Consider the following 23908-nt stretch of genomic DNA (forward strand, 5'->3'; position numbering starts at 1 on the left):
TCTCACACAGGCCAGCCCCCCGAGGGCAGTGCAGCTCCTGCCCATCGCTGCTGAGACGTGGCCAGCTTTGGGGTCTGCTTGGCATCTGGTCCTGCTGTCCTGACGTCTCCAGCGCAGTGTCCTCTCTCCTCTCATCATGCAGGCTCAGTGTTCACCAGGACCCCGCTGCCTGGGGGCGTTTGCCTATGCCCTGGCGCTAAGTGCACATCTACTGACCTGGCTGATGCCTTTTTCTCCACACCAACTTGTCAGGATCACCGAATCGGTCTACTTCTACCTGCAGAGCCAAGAGTAGACCTTCAGGGCACAGCCTCGGGGCCACAGTAATTCTGCTTTCTGCTGTAACGGAGTCTGCAGACATATTAACTTAATATCCCATAAAACATCACTCTGGTCCAGCCCCTATTGTGGACACGGGTTTGTCTGCCCTGCCCATCAGCACCGCCCTGCACCCTCGGGCAGTCCACACGGCACTGCTGCTCGGCAGGGCACCCAACGCTCAGCAAAGGACATGCAATGGTGGCCCACGTCCACGGACCAAAGTGGGCTTACAGAAGACCTGGTTATGGTGAAGTGATGAGGCTGCCTTACAAGATGAATTTTATGCTTTTAACTAGAAGCTACTATATGGTGCTGACTCCCCCATAGCCAGGAATTTTCTTATTCCTGTCCTGGAAAATTTGAGCTTTGCTGGTTTGAAGGTGTTTGGCCCCGGGGGTGGGGCGGGAATCTTCTCCCAGGGACACACAACAGCAGAACCCCGCAAGGGTTCTATTTAATTTGAAGAGACTGCCACACAATGGAGGCAAGGACTAAGTCTGGACCCCAGCTTGTCTCTGATCCCCCCCTTGTGTTTCCAGGTGAAGGAAAAACACTTGCCATAAACGTTTCCAACAAAGGCATCCAAAAAAGGAGAGGCCACTGGGAGAGGTGGCTCACATCTGTAATCCCAGCACTTTGGGAAGCTGAGAAGTGCTTGGGGTCAGGAGTTCAAGACCAGCTTGGGCAACAGTGCCCTATAAAAAAAACAGAAAAATTAGCCAGGTGTGACGGTGCTCACTTGTAGTCCCAACTACTCAGGAGGCTGAGGCAGGACGATCACTTGAGGCCACGAGTTCAAGGTTGCAGTGAGCCACGATGATGCCACAGCCTGCTAAGCCTGGGCAATAGAGCGAGATCCATCCCTTTAAAAAAAAAAAAAAGAAAACGAAGAAGGAAAAACTATACAGAACTCCAAAACTCCAATGCTTCAGAAATGAAGGTCTAGGCCAACGAGTTAAGGAATCCCGATGAGCTGAGGGCAAGGGAAGTGTGTGGGCGCAGGGGTGGGGCGGACAGGCGTGCTATCGGTCAGCTGCAGCCTCATGACCAGTCGCAGAACCGTGGACTCCAACAGCTGTGTGTGTTTTCTCTCCGCTTATTGTATTTCTATGCATTTACTGGTCTCTCATCACACAGGGAGCTTGCTACAGATGCACACTCCTATATCATAGCCCAGGCCTTATAATCTAAGTGGATTTAAAGGTCCTGAGGTGACTTCTGTCCTGAATCCTGGATGTCACCTTCCCACCCATAAGAGGAGGAAGGAGGGTCCACCACCACCAATTACAGAAAAGGAGGATGCGAGAGTCCATGGACTTCCCAAGACCCAAAGAACTCTCTGGGCCCTGACTTGGTGAGGCCAGGCCCCCATCAAGGCAAGCTCTGCCCTGGCTGGTGGACCCTGCCAACCACCCTCTCTCTGGATGCTTGTGTTAGTAAGGGGAGAACCAACCAGTTTTCCGAATAAAATGTACCTTTATTATGACATAGGAAAGACTACAAGCCATTAGAGGGAAGAGGAAAAAGAGTCAAACAGCTCCCAGAACGAGGGGCAAAAGGTGTAAACATCTTGGTAATAAAATCTCCAACCACAGCACGATCATTAGAATTTTCTTCTTACAATTTTTTGTTTTCAAAGTCATAGTAAACGAAAACAGTCACTTGAATTGTCAAAAGAATAGCAGTTTTACACAACGAAAAGCAAACACACCAAGCTGAAATACAACAGCACTCCGGTACACACGCTGCAGGGTACTGCCGCAAGAGGGGAGGTCCAGGGCCTGCTCCAGTGCCACGGAGGGAGCCCAGGCCGCGGAGGGCTGGGGCTGAGGGAGGCCGCCCAGCCCCCAGCACGTCGCAGGGCTCAAAACTCTCGCTTCAGCAGTGTCTGGAGAGGGGAGTCCATCTATCTTACTGAGAAGCACTGAGACAACAGCTAGCATCTCCAAAGCACTGCTTGTTTTTAACACTTACCCAGTGAGTCCTCACTGGTAAGATGCACTTTCTGACAATCGACACCTACACGGGGTGGTCAAACGAACAGAAAACTGTTTTCCTGAATTTTATAGCTGGGTTGGGAGCTGAAAGAAGATTCCGGAACCCATCGTGTAAATATCTTGTTCCTAACAAAGTAGATTCACATGAGCATATCAAACACAGGACCTAATGCCGAGGACAAGGCAGCGGGCAGTGCGGGAGGCCACTGCCAGCCCAGCGTGAGCTCCTCAGCAGCAGCTGCAAAGGGCAGTGCTCAGAACACCAGTGCCACCGTGCCCAAGGGCAATTTGGATACACAAGTTTAAAATAATGCCTTTTAAAAAATGAAGCGGCTCCAGCTCCCTTCCCAGTTCTAACATTCTCGGAGCAGCTGGCACCCCTGAACCAGCAAGAGGAAGGGGGTAGAAGGGATGTGGGGAAGCGGCCTGGGGGGAACCACAGGCCACCTGCCAGCACGGCAGGGGGCGCTCAAGGGGCTGCAGGACAGGCATAGGGCCGCCTGAGTCAACTCTCCTTCCCATGACATTCGTTCCTGATAAAAAGACACCCTCTCCCCAGAAGAGACCTGCACAGCAGTCACACACAGAGCACGGTCATGTAGGGCCAATTCCGAAACTCTGGGCCCACCCACATTTCTTTAATAATGCTTATTTTAAAACATGCTTCAACTTGTAGTCTCTAAGTGCAGAAATATAACAGAAAATGAATCTGGGCCGGGCGCGGTGGCTCACGCCTCTAATCCTAGCACTCTGGGAGGCCGAGGCAGGAGGAACACTCGAGGTCAGGAGTTTGAGACCAGCCTGAGCAAGAGCGAGACCCCCGTCTCTACTAAAAACAGAAAGAAATTAGCCAGACAACTAAAAATATACAGAAAAAATTAGCCGGGCATGGTGGCGCATGCCTGTAGTCCCAGCTACTTGGGAGGCTGAGAAAGGAGGATTGCTTGAGCCCAGGAGTTTGAGGTTGCTGTGAGCTAGGCTGACGCCACGGCACTCACTCTAGCCCGGGCAACACAGCGAGACTCTGTCTCAAAAAAAAAAAAAAAAAAGAATCAGACAAGTGCTTAAACACGCTGTATCCTGGAAGCTTTTGCCACATCATGGTTCCCCAGTGTGTGGCGGCTGTTTCCTGTGCTCTCGTGTCTTCCACGCTGAGCAGTGAGGAACCACTCAGCTCCCACTGTCTCTACCCCTCCCAGCACCACTAGCTAATGAGCTAGAGCTGGTCCCCACCTGCTTTTGTGTGGGGCCTATGAACTAAGAATAATTTTCATTTTAGATAGTTTAAAAAAAATCAGTTTCTTGACACATGAAAATTGTATGTAACTCAGATTTCCATGTCCATAAATAAAGCTTTACTAGAACATGCCAGACTCATTTGTTTAGGTGTTATCTATGGCAGACACCAAATAGCCCCCAGACCCTGCAATGCTTACCACCTTGCTCTTTATGAAAAACACCTGCTATCCCCTGCAATGAACGACTCCATTCTCTCCAGGACTGAAGATCCCACAGTTCAGATGCAGACAGTGCTCCCAGGACAAGCACAGCTTGAGAGATGGCTTCTTCACAAACTGTATTAAAAAAAATTTCCTCCCCCATGTTCCTAGGTTGTAATTGCTCAGAAATGGACAATCTCAATTTGAGTTTGGATAGATACATGCAAAATATCTTACAAGGAACAATGCATACTGTTCTACTTCCTCAGCTCCACCGAAAAGCTCAGTCACGAAGTCATCTTATTCGTGCCACACCTGAAACTGCACCAAATGCAAAGCGAGGCACAGCAGCGACATGACGCACCCCCACTGGAGCCACTGCAGCTCTGTGTCCACATACTCACCGCCGAGCAGCGACAGACGGTCGATGGGACAGAAGACCAAGAAGGAAAAGACCAGGGCTGAAACCAATAAAGCCACTGGGAGACGCTGCATTTACTCCACAGACTAAGATGACAGAGACAGTTGCTAGCTATGGCCTGATTCTCCCGCTGCGACTGGTGCTGACCAAACACACAGATGCTGGGGGTTGGGGTGGGGGCAACAAACAGTTAAAAGCAAGAGCCACTCTTGAGAACAAAGAGGGAACTATCTAAACTTCTGTATAAACTCAATAATTCATTCAGTTTACTATTATTACATTTATGAAATTCACCATTGTGGAAAAAGAGAAAAAAGGGGTGGGGGATAAGAAAATGACTATTTCTAAAAAACTGAGAGATGCTTCCACATGCAGTTTGATGCTAAGTTATCTGCAGAACAGATGCGCTTGGAAATCCAACTTAGGGTCTTCCACAAGCGCTGGGGGCTGCTTCACAGCTGCTGAAAAAACAGAGGCTAAGAGTACCGTACTCAACATTCTTAATGCTAAACTCACGGGAGAGAAGGTGTCTGCAAAGCTCTGCCCTGCACACTAGCCTAGTCTCTTCAACTTACTGCTTTAATGGACCCATAATTTTAAAGACAAGCAGACGCCTTTCCAAACTGCAAGCTGGGGAACAACTGGAGGTATCAGGAAGCTCCAGGCAGAAGCTGCTCAGCGCCGAGGCTCCCGACTCCCCAGACATCCTGAGGAGCACAGGAGATTCCTGGTGACAGGGCTACTCTGCTGCCTCCTGCCCCGAGCACACCCTCATCTGGTCTCTGTGCACCTCCTGGAGCTCCCCCACCACCTGTGCTTGTCGGTCTCGACCCTGAGGGTCCCAGGACAAAAGGGACCCTCAGGGCATGTCTGTGTGGGAAGTGTATCTCAATGTCGGGGAGGCTGGGGTCACATCATTAGGCTTGCCAACTCGTCACCTTCATTTTTTCCAACCAGCTGCGGATAAGGCTACTCATATTCCAGGAACTGTTTGTGATAGAACAGCAAGTACCTGCAGAGGCAGAGAGAGGAAGATGCTCACACTCTGATTCATGAGATGCCAAAACCAAAGCCACTGCCCCCAACGAGACTGCAGCTCAGCGCCCTCTGCACATGTGCCAGAGCCAGATTTCTTGGTTGACGGTTTTGGTTTTTCAATCCCCAACAGGGCAAGAGCACTTCCCTAACTGGTGGCACTGCCCCCACCAGGAGGCTGCCCAACCTCCCACAGCCCTCTTCCCTAGCTGTGACTGCCCCGCCCTGTGTGGGGCCCAGCGTCTGCCAGGACCACTGCAATAGGGTCCAGCCCAAAGCCACCTGCTGCCCTCAAGGCTGCCCTTTAACACACACATTCTTCTATATAAAACCTCTCAAGGGGGCTCTCCTGTTGCTCAGAATATAAAGTTCAAACCCCTCAAAGAGTCCATGGCAGCAAGGTCCCCTTCGTTCCTGGAGGGCACATTCTCTCCCCTCTGATGACCCATTGAGGCCGACATTCTACCTAGAACAAGCCCTTGTTACTTGGGCAACGCAAGGTGAACACCCCTGAGTGGCATTAGGTGCGGACGTAGCTTTGGGCTCAGATGCATAGACGGGAAGCAGAGCTGCCCAAGCAGGGTTCTCCTCCCGTCCCCGGGACGCACCCTTCGCTGTCCAGCACGTCCTTAATGCTAGCCTTGGTGATAATGGCATCATCACACTTGAACCACTGGTCTTTGTGCTGCCGGATGAAGCTGGTGTAATGGCCACTCTCCAAGGTTCCTTGATGGTTAACGACGGCAAACAAGGAATATCTAGCATGGGAGGGAAGGAGTAGGAGAGAGAGCAGCTGACCGTCAGAAACCAGGTAGCCCAGGCAGGGAAGGGGAGCCCCGGGCCTGAGCACCACACAGAGGGGAGGGAGAGCCTGGCCGCCCCTGCTCGCTCTCGCCCACTCCAGCTGCTACCTGAGACTACATCTCGTGCAAGCAGGCAGCAGTAGACACACCGGGACACACCAGCCTTCGTTATTCCCGTAACACCAATAGGAGGAAGAACAGTGAAAGGAAAAGAGGCCCCACTGTGTGTGGTGAAGGCAGACGATGAGCTCTCCAAACGGAACCTCCCCCGGTCAGAGACCAGGGGAGGGAGGGGGCTCTTCCAACAGTGGGGAACGTCTGTAACAATGAGGGGTACAAAGTCCCTCCCCAACAGAGGGCAGAGGGCCAGACACTGAGTAGGTCAGCGGCCACAGGAACAAGAGCCCTGACAGTACCGCTCCTAAGCGTGAGGTTCCCAAGAGCCACCGGTGCCCTAAGAGGCAGAAGGGATGCCCGCTCACCAGGCACATGACCAGAGGTGCTAGGACACACATACTACCGGGCAGCACTTACTTGTTGTCGTTACTGAGACTGTCCGTGGGCTGCTGGTATTGTCCGTTCATCCTGCTCTCTTTGCTGTAACAAACAAGGGCGGATGCAGCATCACTGATTAAACAACAACACAGGGCTCCAGCGATACCAACCGCTGCTTTCTTGTTCTTCCAACAACTCCATTTTAGGCAGAGGTGATCCCCGTTACCTGAGGACACCAGGGCTGGTCTGTGAGGTGAACAGCCTAGGGCAGCCCTGGGCCCCAGGGCCACCTGGCCTGGCCTCCTGACACTACCATGTCCCCGCTGAGGGTGGGTGGGGAATGACCCCCAGGCCGTTCACCGCCCAAGAACTTGTGAATGGGCTTTGTGACGGGAGCTGGATCTGCGACGAAGACGACGAGTTCAGTCTGCAACACATCAGTTGGGAAGGGGCTCTCAAGTTAAACCCACTCAACAGCCTAGACAGCTGCTTCCTCAAAGGACAAAGACTGCTGCCTGTCACCTCACAACCAGCCCGTCTCCCGGTGAGATGGGGGAGTGGGTCAGCACTGGGAACAGGAAAATCCACACTTTATCTCATTTATGTAAGGGGGCTATGGCTACCGATAGCAGAAAACACCCAAGATCTCTTGAGACCCTGACATCAGCAATCGTACCACCACCTTCATGGACATGTGAAATCACGATCGGGCCCGCTCACTCCCCTGGGCACAGGGTTACAGGCTGACAGCACAGAGCTATAACCCTGGTGGTCTTGTTTTATCTGAGATGGTCACTTGTGTGCCCCGGGGGCGGGACCACAAGGAATGACACCAGGAAGATGCCAATAACAAAGACAATTTGCTTTAGATGGTGCTGTGGGTTGAATTGTGTCCCATAAAAAAATAACATCCATGTCTCAACTCTTGGAACGGGAGATGGGACCTAACTTGTAGAAAGGTCTTTGCAGATGTGGGAAGCTAAGGATGGCTAAAAGAGATCATCCTGATGACCCGAGTGGGCCGAAAGTCCAACAACCAGGGTTTCCAGGAAGGAGCAGCAGCGGGAGATGGGACACAGACCAGCGGGAGGAGCCCAAGAGCCTGGAGGCGGCCGGGAACTGAACCTTCCCCAGACCCTTCACAGGAAGCAGAGCCCTGCCTGCACTTTGGTTTCAGATTTCTGGCCTCTAACACAGAGAGAAAATCCGTTTCTGTCGTTTCAGGCCACTGACTTTGTGGCTATTTGTTACAGCAGCCAAAGGACACTTAACGTGTGTTTCGTGCATCAATAAGCATCATGGGTTTTTGGAGGATTACATTTTAAGTGGTCTATGATATAAACATTTGAAACCAAGGAAAATGAAATCTACAACTGCAAAATCAGTATCTATTTGTATTTCAAAATCTGGTCCATCAAATAAAGCGCTGCCTTCTCACTGGGATCCCACCTTGATGAATTCCCAAGTTTGAAAGTGGATAGAAAGAGAATTATTAGAGAAATATTCAAAGCAAAAACTGTATCGGAGGAAAAGCAATTCATTAAAATATGTCTTGGTTAAGATCAGGACAAATAATTAAGCCTGTGGTAGGTAAGGTTTGTATCAATGTCAGCCATCGCCTTGTCACAGCCCACAGGACCACAGCACCCCCGCCCAGATGCAGCTGGACAAACCCGCTCCTACCTGGAGGCCATGAAGGGGGTCATGTCCAGTTCCAGGGGAAAGGACACGTACGTGGTGATCTTCCGCCTCAGCTTTGCTGAGTGTTCAAATCGCTACAGAAACAGGAGTTGGGGAAAGAGGAGCAAAGGAGACAAGTGTCAGTCAGCTCCCAGGCTTTAGTGGCTTCCTCTGATGACACTTCTCTGTGCCTTGCACTGTATGTTTTTTAATGTCTTTTGGCTGCGTGCAGAGCTCATGGATTCAGTAACACAATGTTGATCCAAATGAACCCCAACGTATGGGGTTCAGGTCAAGCTCTGAAATGACGAGGTCATTCAGGGGTGACACCAGGGGTGCTACAAAGCCATCTCTCAGCAAATACAATGAAGTGCAGAAAGCAAACGTCCATAACCAGTGGCAGCAAAAATGAACATGTGCCTCCTTTCATCAGACAAAAGACACTCCTTTGACTAAATCAGGGGCACCAAATCCAGCCAGTGAGCTTGGAACTGTTGTTCTACATTTTTAAAGGATTGTGAAATAAAACAAAGAAGCATATGTGGCCCAGGAAGCCTAAAATATTTACTATCTACTATCTGGTCCTTTATGGAAGAAGCATGCTGACTCCTTAACTAGACCTTAACGCTAAGTGTCTCTGTAATAAAGTAAGAAAAAAACAGAAAACTTGGGCCAGGCGGAGATAGAAAATCTGGGTAGAAGTGATAAAGTCTTAACTACGTACGCGCTCCCCAGAGTAACTCACACCCTACATGTTCACCGCGAGGCGACTGTTCTGTTTGCCGCGGCACAGGCAGGAAAGTCACGCCACTTACAGCCCCCACTTCCTCAGCGTTCCTTGCTGACCTGCTGCAATTACAAAACGTGTCTGTCCCCCAGACCTACAGGCTGCGCGTCGGACTGGGGACTGAATCCAGTCTGCCACCAGGGCTGTCTGCTGGAAAACTTACTTTGAGATGGAAACAAGCCACGATGGGCAGTTTCTTCATGGTGAGCTGTTTGGTGGACTCCTGGTAGCTGTGGCAGCCGCTGCACTTGATCTTGGCGCTGCTTCCCAAGTGCTCTGGTCTGGTGAATCTGTGAGGCATTTAAGAGAGATGGGAGAGGTAAGAGACAGGAATGAGAGAAGAGAGGTATTTTATCACTTTCAATGGGTCGATTTCTCTACTACAAACATATGTATACGGTTAAGGATGTTTGTAATTTCACAATGCAAAAAAATTATGTTTTCCTCCACCTTCTCTGCCTATTTTTTAAAAAACATTTATCTTAAATATTTTGTTTAAATCAAAGGCCTCAAGAAATGGTAATAACTTTCTAACTATCATACCACACAGCAGTTAAATTTGACCCAGAAAAATGAAAATTTATATTCACACAAAAACTATACACAAAGGTTTACAGAGGCTTTGATTAACAGCCAAAGACCTGGAAACGACCCAGATGTCCTCCAGTGGTGAAGGGTTAAACTGTGGTGCAGCCACACTGGTCAGCAACAAAAAGGCACAAACTAGTGACCCACGCAACAGCCTGGGTGAATCTCCAGAGAATGCCATGCGTGAAAAAAGCTGATCCCAAAAGGCTACACGTTGTATGATGCCATGTGCATGACCCTGAAAGGTCAGATTTGTAGGAATGGTGCAGGAGGGGATGGTGGGTGGGCAGGAGGCGCAGCTGTGCGGGGCGCTGTGGCGATGGGGAGGCTGGGCACTTCCTGCACGGACGGCAGCACCCTGGCTGCGGTGCCCACCACAGTGCTGCAGGGCTACCATCGGGGACACTGGGTAAAGGGTGCACGAGGTCTATAACTGCAGGGGAACTGCTACTGTAACAACATAGAAAGCTTAACTTGATTTCATTCTTCTGTTGACCTGGAGCCAGACGAGCAGACACACCTTGGAAGTCCTGGGAGCCATGCCCCTGCCCCCAGGAGCATGGGCCAAGGCCCTGGCTACGCTGGCCCCAGCCCAGGGAGTTCAAGTCCCTGGCCGCCCCCTTACTATCCAAAGCCGGGTCCTGCTCCTGGGGCCACAAAGATGTTGACTGGGAACCACCTTCCAGTCCCTTCAGGCAATGGAACTGGAGCAGCCTGGGCCGCCCTGACACCGTCAGCATTTCTCCTTGGCCCTGCGCAGAGCCTCTGGACCCTGACCCGACCCGACCCGACCCGACCCGACCCAACACCCCTAGGAGATGCAGGGTCAACACCGCCTTGATGAGCCCTGCCTACACTGGCCCCACAGCCTCCCCTGCTGCCGGCGTCCCCCGCCACAAGTCTGACGGAGGAGACCTGGAGGAGGGAGTCCCAACTACTGCACCAGCCACTCCCTGCCCAAGGTCCCAAGTCATCCTGGCCGCGGACGTGAGGCTTTATGCTCATGAACACCATGACTTGTGTCCCAACCACCCTCGGTTCCCAGAAGGCACGAGCTTTTGCACCCCTTCTTCCCATGACACTGTTCTCCCGACACTGCCTTTATTCAGTTGGGACCTGAGCGGCTTGGCCAAGGCGGCATTTTCCTCTTTTGTCCGCCCTCCCTGGAAAATGGTGCACAAAGGCGGGAGGGGGAAAGCCTTCCTTAAAGAACTGAGATGTCTGGGGAAACTAATTTTCTAACGGTGGGGAGACATTATGTGACAGAAGGGCTGCGTTAAAAGCACTTCTGGCAACAACAGGTAGCTACTAAAAATAAGAACTCATAAAACAGACATTTCAATGTACTATAAATCAAATTTTAAAGCTGAAAAACAAAAAACCCAATATTTCCACAACCAAGTATGGAAAGCCATTGTTTATGCTTTAGAAATTCTGTCATCTCACCCAGGGCAAGACAGGAGCCCTCTGGCCAAAGCTGAGCCTGTTTCAACACAGCTTTGTGATCTAGTCTCAGGAGAACTTGGAAAAGGGAGCCCCTGCTTTCAACACAAGGCAGCAATGGATGCATTCCACCTCTTCTCCCCTGGTGTGGTGCCATCGCCAGCCATGCCAGGCCTCTCCTAACCACACACGTCTCCTACACATTTCGGTTTGTAGTTCTACTGCTTTCTCCCCATTGCCTGCTTTGTGGACAAAGTTTCAGTTTTACTGAAATTTATGACTAAATTTTAATTTAGTGGTAAAGACTCTCTTGAAAAATGTTTTTGGTTTTTGTTATTTGCTTGTTTTCCAAATTAAAAATGTGGTACTCCATTATACACCTGGACCTATCAGTGTAACAACACTGACACATTTTAAAATTCTAAACATGTGACTTTGGTCCTGCAGACCGTGTAGCAAAATAAAAACCAAAAAGCTTGCACCCTTTCTAAAGAAGACTTTCACTCAATAGCGATTCTCCTGCAGTAACCTTTAATTAATCCAAGTAAAAGAAAATAAAGGCTATAGAACACCAGACTCAATTAAAATAAAAGGTTAGGAAGTTTTTCTGATCTCTCCACAATTATATGCTACAGCTACTTGAATATATTTTACAGCAAACACTCCCTACATCTTATCACTTATCTGAACTAATGAAGGAGTAAATGGACAAATTCAAAAATGACTGCAAGTACAGAAGACCACATGTATGTTCTTATCACTTGCAGAAAGGCCATGTACCGTGGGGTGGGGCAGCTCTTCTTACTTCACACTCTGGTGTAGGTTATTAACCACAAAAGGTGTGGGAGCTCCAAGTCTTGCTCTTTGGCTCTCAGTTATGTACACCGGGGTGTGGAACAGTAGCTGGTGATACAGATATCCTACACTATGCAAAGCTGGTGGACAGAAATATCTACTCGACTTGGGGAGGGGAAAAAAAAGGCCAACTAGCATGAGCAACCACAGGCTAATGTCCTGGGCATGTGAAAGAAAAACCCCTGTTTGGTCCTGATCAACCCCTGCTTCTGAACAGCCCTCCCATGAGGAAGCCTCTGGTGGGCTTCTCACCTTCGCAGGCAGTCCGTGAGCGTGGTGGTTCCCGACACGTGGCTCTCTCCATTCACCACGCTGCCCTCACTCCCTGGGCTCAGGGGCCAGAACGGGGTGGAAGAGCCAGGCAGGTCTAAACTGATGTCCCAGAAGGGGTCTATCGTGGTGGAGACTCCACTAGAAGCAAAGGGAGACAGATGCACGTGAGGACTGCTGTCCACTGCGGCTCCTGGGGCAGCGCCATGTGAAGGATGCCCCACCCCCTTCCCCACTTGACCCTTCTGCACAAGCCTCATCTTAGGTTGGACAGAGTAGAGTGCTCACACCCAGCATGGCCTGGGCTCCCAAGGTGGGCCCAGGAAGCGACGCGTGAACCCCTAAGGCCAGGGCTGATCCTACAGCGATGATTTCCTAACCCAGAAGACCATCACAATCATTTAGAGATTTTCTTAACATTAAAAATTCCCAGTCCATGGCCGGGCGCGGTGGCTCACGCCTGTAATCCTAGCACTCTGGGAGGCTGAGGCGGGTGGATCGCTCGAGGTCAGGAGTTCAAGACCAGCCTGAGCGAGACCCCATCTCTACTAAAAACAGAAAGAAATTATCTGGCCAACTAAAATATATATATAGAAAAAAATTAGCCGGGCATGGTGGCGCGTGCCTGTAGTCCCAGCTACTCGGGAGGCTGAGGCAGGAGGATCGCTTAAGCCCAGGAGTTTGAGGTTGCTGTGAGCTAGGCTGACGCCACGGCACTCACTCTAGCCCGGGCAACAAAGTGAGACTCTGTCTCAAAAAAAAAAAAAATTCCCAGTCCCAGAGGCTCTGAATCCATGGATCTCTCTCAGCTGTACCTGGGAACTGGAACCTCCTACCCTGGAGGGTAACGGAGACCTCCAAGCACACTTCCCGGAGAGTGTGCACTAGCCAGCCCCGCAGCCCCAGCTGGGCACTTGGTGCTGCATTTAACAAGACCAATTCCTTCCTAGAGAATTATTCCATAACATAAAAAAAAGAAAACTCAGATTGGGAAATGTAGTATAGATATTTAAACAGGATTTAAAGCTGAGACAATCTCCTGCTAAGGGAATTCAGCAGTTAAGGGCCTATGAGGAGGCTGGAACTGCTCAGAGCAAACTCTGGGCCCAAGCTGATTAGAACCAAGGCACCGTGCAATCTATGATCCTTACAGAAAGCTGCACCTTGACACAGGCAGCTCTGCCCTTTCCAATATCCAACTGGCCTTACATAGACTGCAGATGGCAATCCATTAGGGGTTCTGAAGTAATTTTAGTGGACTGCAACCACATTTTAAAAGAATTGATCTGCAATAAAAAACAGAGCCAGGTGCAACTGCCTGTAGTCCCAGCTACTCGGGAGGCTGAGGCAGGAGGATCACTTGAGCCCAGGAGTTCAAGGTTACAGTGAGCTCTGACGATGCCACTGCACTCCAGCCTGGGTGACATAGTAAGACCCCATTTCTAAAAATAACTAGCAGCGTGCACTGAGTTTCAATAAGAGGGTTCCTCTAACCTAGCAAGGGATTCTTTCTGGCTCTAGAAGCTTGGAGCACCTAAGCAGAGGCCACACCTGGAAAGAATTAGGGCCACTGCATTAGAGAAAATGGAAAAGGAAACCATAAATTAATTAAAACTAATATACTTTGGAACACATGTCAAAAATCTGCCATTTATGATCTAGCCCGTCATGAAATGGGCCTATTGTATTTGGTTCCTGTGTCAAGGACTATAAGGGAAGCAGAGAAATGGGGGTGAGGGAGAAGCTCCCAAGAACGCATTGCGTGGCGTGGACAACAGCAAGGACCTCCACACTGAGGGTGCACATCAGAAATGACCCGCACTTGAGGGTGCCCATGGTGGCACCAGCCTCTCCAATAGGACGAGGCCCACTCGCCAAGACCTTCACATTCAGGGCATCTGCTCATCATTTCTCTATTATCTTTTCAATTAGAGCTATTCTGTCTCAACAAATGACAATGGTGTGGCTGTCTAACAAACCCACTTCTGCTTCTCGGCTGGTTGCTGCTGCAGACAGGCCACTGTAAGAGCCAAACAGCCCAGTGACCTATCGTCAAGATGGCCTGCTGGGGGTGGCGTCCACCATGCTCAGGGCCCGAGAATCTACTTTACGCCCGTTCAGAGCACGCGGCTGTGCCGATGGAAACGTGCTGTGGTGCTGGCATAACCGGGGCCAGCACTGATGCTGCCGTGCACACTTACTGGCAGACTTGGCAGGTGACGTCCGACTGCAGCCCCCCCGTGAAGATCTGGTCGATGATGCAGTTGCAGTGGTTGGGGTTGTTCGCCTTCTTCCCATTATCATCACCTGGGGACAGACCACGCTCCGTGATTAGCACCTGTACACCATAAAGATGGCAAGGCCCCAAGAGAAGGACACATCTGCCCAGCAGGGGCCCAAGGAAGCCAGGAGTGCTGACATTCTGGTAGTCATCATCTGAGTTTTTTGACAGCAGAAAGTTTAAGATTAGGGGGAAAACGCTGCCCAGAAGGATCTCAAATTCATGGGACAGAATGTTAGGGCACAGGAAAACATAACACACACAAGGAAGATACAAATACAAACACACAGAAAACAGTGCTGGCGGCCGCCATGCCTTAAACAACTGCGCATCCCCAAGTGCACTGCGGCCGGGCAACCTTGCTACAGGGTTCTGATCACCACGTTTCTAAGAACCTTACATTTCTTTTCAGACATTTCAATGGGAATTATGTCAGAAGCAGATCACAACAGTTTCATCATTTTTTGCTTATATAAACATTTTAACAGCAATTCATTTTCAAACAACTGATTTTTACATCAGATTTATGCTAGTTGCAGAAGGCTCTTAATTATTCTCACTTGGTGCTTGCAATAGTAATTTAATAATCTTCCACAGTGGCTCCTTTCTGTTGTATGTTATAAATCATATTAGGAAACCCAATTTTACCTAAGCTATTGAGCAACTTTTGATTCCTAGGACAAGCATTATTAAAAGGATCACACATACGTTTTCAGCAGAAAAAATTAAGTACCGAAAACCAGAACCCAAGTCCATGACAGTGCATTAAAGTCAGACATCTTACCACAGGGTGACTGTGGGTGCCACTCAGCAGCTCAACCGAGAGACTGAAGGCATGGGGGAAGACCAGCTCACCAGGCCCTTCAACAGAGTGACCCGGGAAAGAGGACTTTGTTTTTCAAAAGACACCAATTAAAGAGACAATTAGCTCGTAGGATACTGCCTACAACTAGCTGTGCCAGCCCCAAGGCCACAGGTAACCCACGGACAGCCAGGTCCCTAGTCACCTGAGCACGGTAGTCCTCAGTGCCGCACCTGAACCACCAGCATCAGCATCACCCCTGGGCCCATGCAATCAGAAAACCCAGCAGCATGTTTCAAGGAGCCTCCAGGTGACCAGCCCACACTCAAATTTGACAATCAACCCCAGCTGGTACCTGTGCTGACAGAGTCTAAGCCATCGATCCTCCACGCTGGGACCCCAGAGTGAGGAGGGCAGAGAGGGGTCGAGCTTGGCTCAAGTAGTTCAGTCCTCATCTCCCGCCTCCAGCCCCCAAACCATCAAAACTCACACGTATCAGAGCACCCTCTGGGGCCGGGCTATGAGACTATGTTATTGGAGAAGCCAAGCTCCAATAAGATCCCAAGAGAGACTTTAAAACAAAAGGCTCTTGATTAGAATCAGAAAAGGATGTGACCCCGGGTCAGGGAGTGCTAGCAAGGACAAGGGGCAGTGCTGTTGTCAGTGCTCTCTGGCCACTGCACAGCAACAATCAATCCTTCTGGAGACCCTGCAAGGGGAGGGAGACAGTTTTGCCAGCTAAGGTGTGTTTTGGGGATTACTCAGAGGCCTCAGGCCTGATAACCCAGAGGAACCCCAAAACCACCCAAGCAGGCAGAGACCCCAAACCATGCTGGGCATTCTGAGACTTCACTGTTCATCGTGATGGGTCAGGGAGGACAGACTGCCAGGCTGCTGAAGCTATTTCCTCCTCTCTTAAACTAAAGGATTATGAAGTCTATAACAATCAAATGTCAGCAACGCTGCTTTGTACAAGTGCGTACTCACTTTGCTCCCCTTCGTCAAGGAAAACCCCGTCCTGGCCCTGGGAGAGGCACAGGAGGTGCACCAACCTTTGCAGTGCCGGTGCAGGACGTCCAGGGCTGCGATGAGGAACTCGTGGGCGTCCTGCTGCTCGTAGCCCGCCAGGTGCCGCGCGTGGGTCCATACCAGGTGCAGCAACTTGTATGGGATGTGAGGGGACCGGTGCCCAGAGTAAAACTGCTCCGACAAGGGAAAGGGATAAACTGGTCAGGAATAAACACGGACTCTGAACACAGGACACACAACAAAAAACATTTAACGACTGCCGACAACTAGTAAGGCTAGTTTGACAAAAATGGCTCAATTTGACTTTTTAAAAAAAAACTGTATTTTTATTTGTACTCACTGGACTCTTTGAGTCTGCCTGAGTTTCTCTCTTCCCACCATCTAGTTTTCTACAGATAAGCCTAAATGTTGAATTATGACTTGCAACGTGAGATCAAATGCATATACAAATGATTCATTTTGCCCAATACTAGTTTACTCAAAGCACCAAACTCAGGCCCATGTCCACGAGTGCTTCCACAAAGGGAATCACACATTACTGTGATTACAGAAAATTCAAGAGCATCAGCCACAGACTCTCTGGCTCCTCCAGCTCTGAGGCTAACTGCCCCAGGGCCTGCCAGCCAGTTCTCCCCACTGACTCTGCTTCGGACACTTTGACTTTTAAAAAAAAACTGTATTTTTATTTGGACCAGCGTCATATCTTACGTCTACGGCTTCCTAACTAGGTAAAACTCCACAGGGGGTTCTTGCCTGCTCAGATACAGAAGCATGAACACATTTCAGATCTCACCTTCTGAGCTAACATTAATTTTGCTTAGAACAGAAGCAGAGTGTACCTTTCTTACGAACAGATCCCTAATTTTAAATTACAAATTCCGAAAGTGTTCATGGAAACAAAATGACATGGTAACATATTATTAATAGGTAATAATGAAATTAATTTTCTTCTTTCAAGTTCCAAAAGGAGTTACACTCTCAAGACACTCATCTACTTGATATTAACTGTCAGTTGTTTACAAAGAAGCACCATGATGTGGGTAAGGAAGAACATATCAAATTCCTCATGAGGCTTAGGGTTTACACTTGTACAATGACAACAGGTGAGAGCAGAGAACAGCTGTGAGGAAAAGAGATGCTAACAAGCTATCTGGTAAAGAAAAGAATTAGAGCCACTGTCCACAGGTAACGGAAGATGGAACTGCTCATCCTAACAGGGAGGGAAGGAATGAGAAGAGGCTTAGCATACCCCCAACGCTGTGACTCAGGAGCCAAGGCCCAGCCACAGTGGAACTCCTCTGTGAAAGTGTTTTGTTAGACTGATACAGAATCTTTGTAAGCTGCAAAACTGCAAAGGTCTTCATTACATTAACTATAAAACAAATACCTAGCAATAGGTTACGTGGTAGAAATCTAACAAAAAGGCCAAATCTCTAAACAAACAGCACAACCCACCTCTCCACCTGTGCACTGAAAGCCCTCCAAGGACCCACGCTACAGAGCCGTGGTCCTCACAGAACAGTCCCCGGACCAGCTGCAGATACTACCCCAAACCTGCACGTAACTAAGAAGACAGGTTTCAAACACATGATGCAAGAACTACTAGAACTGAATGGAGTAATAGGCAAATCCAGTTTCAGTTGGCAATTTCAAAACACTTCCTTCAGCAGCACAAGTACCCAGAAAGGATCTATGCGCAGGGATACTGAAGACCCTTTATCATTATGTATGTCACCTCCTCATCCCTGGTGACATGCATTGTCTAAATGGGAATGTAGCATGGTTCATCATTTGAAAAAATTCAATGAATTTTACACCAACAAAATAAAAGGTCACATGACCATCTCAATAGCTGTAAAAAAAAAAATTTGGAAAAAGGCAACACATCCAGTCATAATCTCGGCAAACAAGGATCAGAAGCAAATTTCTCAGCCCAATAAAGCCCGTCTGAGAAAGATGCACAGCGAAATTGTGCTTGATCAAGAACAAGGCATAGTAAGGCAAGGGAAAGAAATAAAAGGCATACAGATTGCAAAGAAAGGAGCAAATCCATCTTTAGTCAAATTTATGACGTGATCACCTACCCTAAAGAATCTGCAGGAGTTACTGGAGCTAAAAAGTGAGTTAGAGAGGCCACAGAACAAAAGGTCAATATACAAAAACTAACTCTATTTCTAGGTACTAGCAATGAAAAATTCAAAACTGAACCTAAAAACAGTACCATTTCAATAGCACCAAAACCATGAAATATGTGGAAGATTTAGATACTGAAAATCACAAAACACCGATAAGAGAAATTAAAGACCTAAATAAATGAATGAAAAGAGATATTGGAGAGAAATGCTAATTTCCACACAAAAACCTGTACAGGTATATAAATATTTACGGTAGTTTTATGCATCAAAAAAACCCCATAAACAACCCAAATACCTCTAAACTGGGAAATGACAACTAAACACAGTCCACCCATACAATGGGACTACTCATCAGTGAAAAGCACACACTGCTGACACGCATGAGGAGGTGGGGGAATCTCCAGTGCAAATCCTGCCATGGTAGTTTGGGGCTTTGCAGGGCAGATGGTCTCCGCCCAGCTGCTCAACTCTGCATCTGAGGCTCCACAGCTGCCGCTGACTGTATGGGAGTGGACGGGCCTGGCTTCATTCCAGGCAAAGGCTACTGAGACAAACAGAAGCAGGGTGTTTGCAGGTTCCTGTGCAAGGCACCTGAAGAGCATCTGGGTCCCCTCAGTAACCTGTAGGGCAGGTACCAGCCCCACTTTTTAGTTGGGGTGACTGAGTGGCTTTGGGTCTGAGAACTTCATCTGAGGTCACCGAGCAGTGGGTGCTGAGGCGACCCAGGTGTGCCTCGACCCCAAGCTCCGTCGTGTCCTGCCCTCAGGCAGGGGGCATGCCCTGAGCGCACACAACGACCAGATCAAGGGAACAGAGTGAGTGCAGGGGAGAGTGCAGAGGCTTAGATGAAGCACACAGAGAAAGGGCTGGCAGCAGAGAAGACCCACTTTTCCTGAGAATGACGTAGGGAAGTGGCACGTGCACCTCTACACGCCTTCCCATACCAGGACGGCACACAGTGGAAAGGGAGATAGCCACAGTCTTCACAGAGACAGACGTCAGCTGCCAGTGGACTCCCCACCATGCTCTTCACGGGCTCCTCCTCACCAAGTCAGTGGCTCGCCTCCCTGAATTGCACCAAGTCTCCCATCTAACAAGCCCTTTTGGGAAACTGTGTCCTTTTCTGTAATAAATGCATTTATTAAATATTTACTCATTCCACAAAGTTCTAAATTTGCCTTCCTGTATTATTGTCAACCTTATTTCACTTTTTTTAAAAGGGCGAAACAAAGCAGTTACAGAAACGTTCTGCTGCGGAAGTCACAGCGCTCACCTCCTGAAAGAGGGAGGACATCTCACAGACCAGACAGGAGCTGGGGCTCTGCATCTCACAGCGGTGCCTGTCCGACAGGAAGAAGTCCCGGAGGAGCGGCGTGTGGGTCAGGGCCTGGACGATGCAGTTCATGAAGCACGTGTTCCCCAGGTTGATCAGCCCTCGCAGACCTGGACGGGCCACGGGAGAGCGCGAGTCATGACACTTGTGCATCAGCCTGCACGTACTGCGAATCCCAGGGGCTTCCTTTGCATCTCCAAGTGCAGTCATTTTCTTTTACTCATTCATTCAAGAAGAAAAGAACAAGAAGAAAGGTAGTATTTTTCTAATTTTTATGCCACTTTTAAATAAACTGTGTGAGGAATGCTCACCACCCCCCCCACTTTTGCCATTGTATGTTTTGACAGAATTACCCAAATATATTTTCTATGAGAAGAGGCCAGATTAGAATGGAGCTTCTCTAACAAACAGAAAAATGTTCTAAAAGGCATTTCCTCAATTCTCCGAAAATTCAGCACTCACACATAACTTCTCTCCCTCAAGATGACTGTGCCGAGATGAAACGTAAATAAAGACACACTCAGACTCTGAAGCCACGGGGCAGGGACCATTCCCACTAGCCGCTGCTCCCCAAGCCTCCCACAGGGCCCTGCAGAGAACAGGTGTCACAATCTGGCTGTGGAGCAAACCAGTGAGTGACAGTCTCGCACTGTGGAGTTATGAAACCCACAACTTTACATTCACTTACAAACCCCAAGGAAAAAGCCTAAGAGTGAAAACAGAGCAGGCTCTGCACATGGCCCTGACCCACCTATGGTGCAGTTAGAGGTGATCTTCCTCCTCTTCGGGTTGTGCTTCAGCAGTTCAAGCTCCCGCTTGGTTGGTTCCCAAGTTGAGAACTTCTCTCCGACACCTAAGCAGATGAAGGACAGTGTCAGGTGCTGTTAGCTAAACTGTCACCAAATGTATTTATAAATAAACGTGGTCATGTACCATCTATCAGGCTGTATTCCAAAGAGAGCTACCCGTAACATCTGGGCTTTCTAACACCCTACTGTGCCGAGATGGGCTAAACAGAACACTTGAAGGGGTTTTTCTTAGAGAGTGTGCTGAGAAACACCTCCAGTCAAAGCTACCCCAACAATGAAGCCAAGATGGTTGTTTTTCAGATTCCTTCAATCCCAGAGTAGAGAGACTACAGCACCAGCACCAACAAGAACTACTCGGCAACTGAGAATGAGTCAAACTGACAGAGAGAAAATGTACTTTTGAGCACACTAAAATGGATCTAACCGTTGAACAATCGTATGCCATATTCACATCGAGGATGGTATAAATGCTAATGAGCATCACATATCCGAACACATACCCTGTTCACTCACAAGTACTTGTTCCATGCTACCTAAAATTTCTGAATAATTCAATAGACTTTAAAAGACAGAGCATCTTGGATAGATGACATTACAGGATGTTTTAGAAGAATTCTATTTTAATCTTTATTTAATCTATTTTAATCTGGGAGATGCATGTCTTAGCCCTGTGGTTTAAGTGTCCTGCACAATGAAATGACATACCCACACTTAGTTGCAATGTTATTAAAATTTGAGGGGGGAAAAATAGGAAATACAAATCAAAAAGATTGCTCTCCACAAAAGATTTGTTAAAACCAAATAATGCTTATCACTGAGTTCACCTGTATCTATTCTTCCATTCTCAAAAAATGGGAATGTTTTGATTTTTTTATTTTTTTGAGACAGAGTCTCACTCTGTTGCCCGGGCTAGAGTGCCGTGGCGTCAGCCTAGCTCACACCAACCTCAAACTCTTGGGCTCAAGCGATCCTCCTGCCTCAGTCTCCCAAGTAGCTGGGACTACAGACATGTGCCACCATGTCCAGCTAATTTTTTCTATATATATTTTTTTAGCTGTCCATATAATTTTTCTATTTTTAGTAGAGACAGGGTCTCACTCTTGCTCAGGGTGGTCTCGAACTCCTGAGCTCAAACAATCCACCCGTCTCGGCCTCCCAGAATGCTAGGATTACAGGCGTGAGCCGCCGCACCCGGCCATGGGAATGTTTTTAATGCAGACCAATCAAGGCAAGAATGTAGAACACATGCCAGGTGTCACGCAAAACATGTTCCCTTTGCAAACAGTAACTGTTCTGCTACTTGAGAGATAAGATGCTCACCCATTAACTGGGACAAACGATACCCATCACTGTCACTATAAACCACTATGAGCATTTGGTGGAACTAAAAACTAAAAGAATCAGGGAAATCAAGAGGAAAGAAATGATAATGAACAAGGTCATATAATGTTTGCATATCTCTGACTCTATGTAGACAATAAAGACTGAATGTGGGCCAGGCGCGGTGGCTCACGCCTATAATCCTAGCACTCTGGGAGGCCGAGACGGGCGGATTGTTTGAGCTCAGCAGTTCGAGACCAGCCTGAGCAAGAGCGAGACCCCGTCTCTACTAAAAATAGAAAGAAATTATATGGACAGCTAAAAATATATATATAGAAAACATTAGCCGGGCATGGTGGCGCATGCCTGTAGTCCCAGCTACTCGGGAGGCCGAGGCAGGAGGATCGCTTGAGCCCAGGAGTTTGACGTTACTGTGAGCTAGGCTGATGCCACGGCACTCTAGCCTGGGTAACAGAGTGAGACTGTCTCAAAAAAAAAAAAAAGACTAAATGCGGGTGTCCGTCCTGCCACCTGCCCATTGTTGCCACTGCCTGAGGGAGCCTAAGGGGGGGCTGGGGCCAGTCACCACCGCAGTTGCCCAGATGCCATGGGTGTACGTGGGTATACATCAGCCCCCTGAGCTACCAGGCCTGGGAGTGCGATATGGAGTGCTTCTTTAAGGGCTAGAGGAAGATCCTCAAAGTGGATCAGAAGAATGGATATGGCTTTGTGGATCTGATGATCTGTGTGATGCACACACTGTTTATGAACTGAATACCAAAGACCTTTGTGGTGAGCGAGTCACTGTTGAGCATGCCAGGGGCCCACGCTGAGATGGCAGTTACAGTTCTGGATACAGTGGATACGGTTACAGAAGTGACCGAGATAAATATGGCCCTCCTGCCTGCACAGAGTATGGACTTATTGTGGAGAATCTGTCAAGTCAGCGCAGCTGGCAAGACCTAAAGGATTATACACATCAGGCAGGAGAAGTAACTTATGCTGATCCTCACAAGGGATAAAAAGATAAAGGGGTGACTGAATTTGTATCTTATTCTGATATGAAAGAGCTTTGGAAAAGTTAGGTGGAACTGAAGTCAATGGCAGAAAAATCAGATTAGCTGAAGACAAGCCAGGTTCCAGATGACGCCAATCCTACTCCAGGAGCCACAGCCATTCAAGGTCTCGCTCTCGAAGCAGACATTCCTGTAAGAGCAGAAGCTGAAGTGGCAGCAGCAAAAACCGTTATTCTAAGAGTAGATCCCTGTTCAGGTCGGGCTCCCACTCCCGGAGCAAGAGCCGCAGACACAGCCAGAGCTGGAGTCAAAGCAAGAAAAAGCAGGGGCCCAGCAAGGACAAGAGCCACGGCTGCAGTGCAGGCAAGAGCTGCAGTAAGAGCAAAGCCCAAGCTGAAGAGAAGATCCAGAGCAATGACAGTGCTGGGAAGTCCAAGGGCTGGAGTCCCAGCAGGCATAAAGGTAAAAGCATGAGTCAGAGCAGGAGTCAGGAGAGGACAGCAGAGGAAAAGCGAGGGAGTGTGAGTGGGAGCCAGGGCCAGAAGGGCCTCCTCAAGAGTCGCAGCCACAACTGCAGCAGAGCGGGCAGCAGGAACCACAGCAAGAGGAAGGACAAGAGCAAGGGCAGGAAGAGAAGCAGGGAAGAGAGCCGGAGCAAGAGCAAGAAAAGCAGAAGGTGAGGCAGCGATTAAGACAGCAAGGCAGGCAGCAGCAAGAGAAAGGAAGACACTGACCACTCCCAGTCCCAATCACAGTCCCACTCAGTGTCAAAGGAGCGGGAACTCCCCAAGTTCTAGTCTGGCCGGAGGGAAGGCTGGAGGAGAGTGAGGATGCTGGTATAATCAGGAGTCCCGGTCTAGGTCAAGATAGAATTCCAAATCGAAACCAAATCCTCCATCAGAATCACACTCCAGATCAAAGTCAGCTTCAAAAACCCCATCTCGGTCCAAGTCTCGATCCAGGTCTGCTTTCAGATCGTCTTCCTGGTCTAGAACTAGGTCCCACTCAAGGTCCTAACTGGCCATGACCACAGCTGGAATGACCCAAGA

At 49.0% G+C, this 23908-nt stretch overlaps 1 protein-coding gene, 1 long non-coding RNA gene and 1 pseudogene across 5 annotated transcripts in view; 1 reads left to right on the forward strand and 2 right to left on the reverse strand.

Annotated features, from left to right (window-relative positions):
• Positions 1-1777: 1777 nt before the first annotated feature.
• Positions 1778-2815, reverse strand: LOC123621272. The gene is made up of 2 exons (XR_006729022.1): positions 2296-2815; positions 1778-2209 (listed from the first exon to the last, which is right to left on the reverse strand). It is a non-coding gene; the product is annotated as an uncharacterized LOC123621272 (long non-coding RNA).
• A 537-nt stretch (positions 2816-3352) lies between these two features.
• The window catches only part of USP22 (ubiquitin specific peptidase 22), a 46314-nt gene continuing 25758 nt past the window's right edge, over positions 3353-23908 (reverse strand). For 3 of the 4 annotated variants that reach the window (XM_045527169.1, XM_045527168.1, XM_045527167.1), the window contains 10 exons: positions 20466-20567; positions 19655-19824; positions 16270-16417; positions 14336-14441; positions 12117-12275; positions 9142-9268; positions 8195-8286; positions 6551-6613; positions 5822-5971; positions 3353-5190 (listed from right to left, as the gene is read on the reverse strand). In XM_045527169.1, the coding sequence (XP_045383125.1) occupies positions 5148-5190; positions 5822-5971; positions 6551-6613; positions 8195-8286; positions 9142-9268; positions 12117-12275; positions 14336-14441; positions 16270-16417; positions 19655-19824; positions 20466-20567 (1160 nt within the window). In that variant the 3' untranslated portion in view covers positions 3353-5147. Of the gene's footprint in view, positions 5191-5821; positions 5972-6547; positions 6614-6737; positions 6939-8194; positions 8287-9141; positions 9269-12116; positions 12276-14335; positions 14442-16269; positions 16418-19654; positions 19825-20465; positions 20568-23908 lie in introns of those variants that run through there. The other variant, XR_006729021.1, reaches the window with a different exon arrangement.
• LOC123621268 lies at positions 20576-23876 on the forward strand (annotated as a pseudogene).

The sequence above is a fragment of the Lemur catta genome, chromosome 15 (genome assembly GCF_020740605.2).
Source record: "Lemur catta isolate mLemCat1 chromosome 15, mLemCat1.pri, whole genome shotgun sequence".
NCBI lineage: Eukaryota > Metazoa > Chordata > Mammalia > Primates > Lemuridae > Lemur > Lemur catta.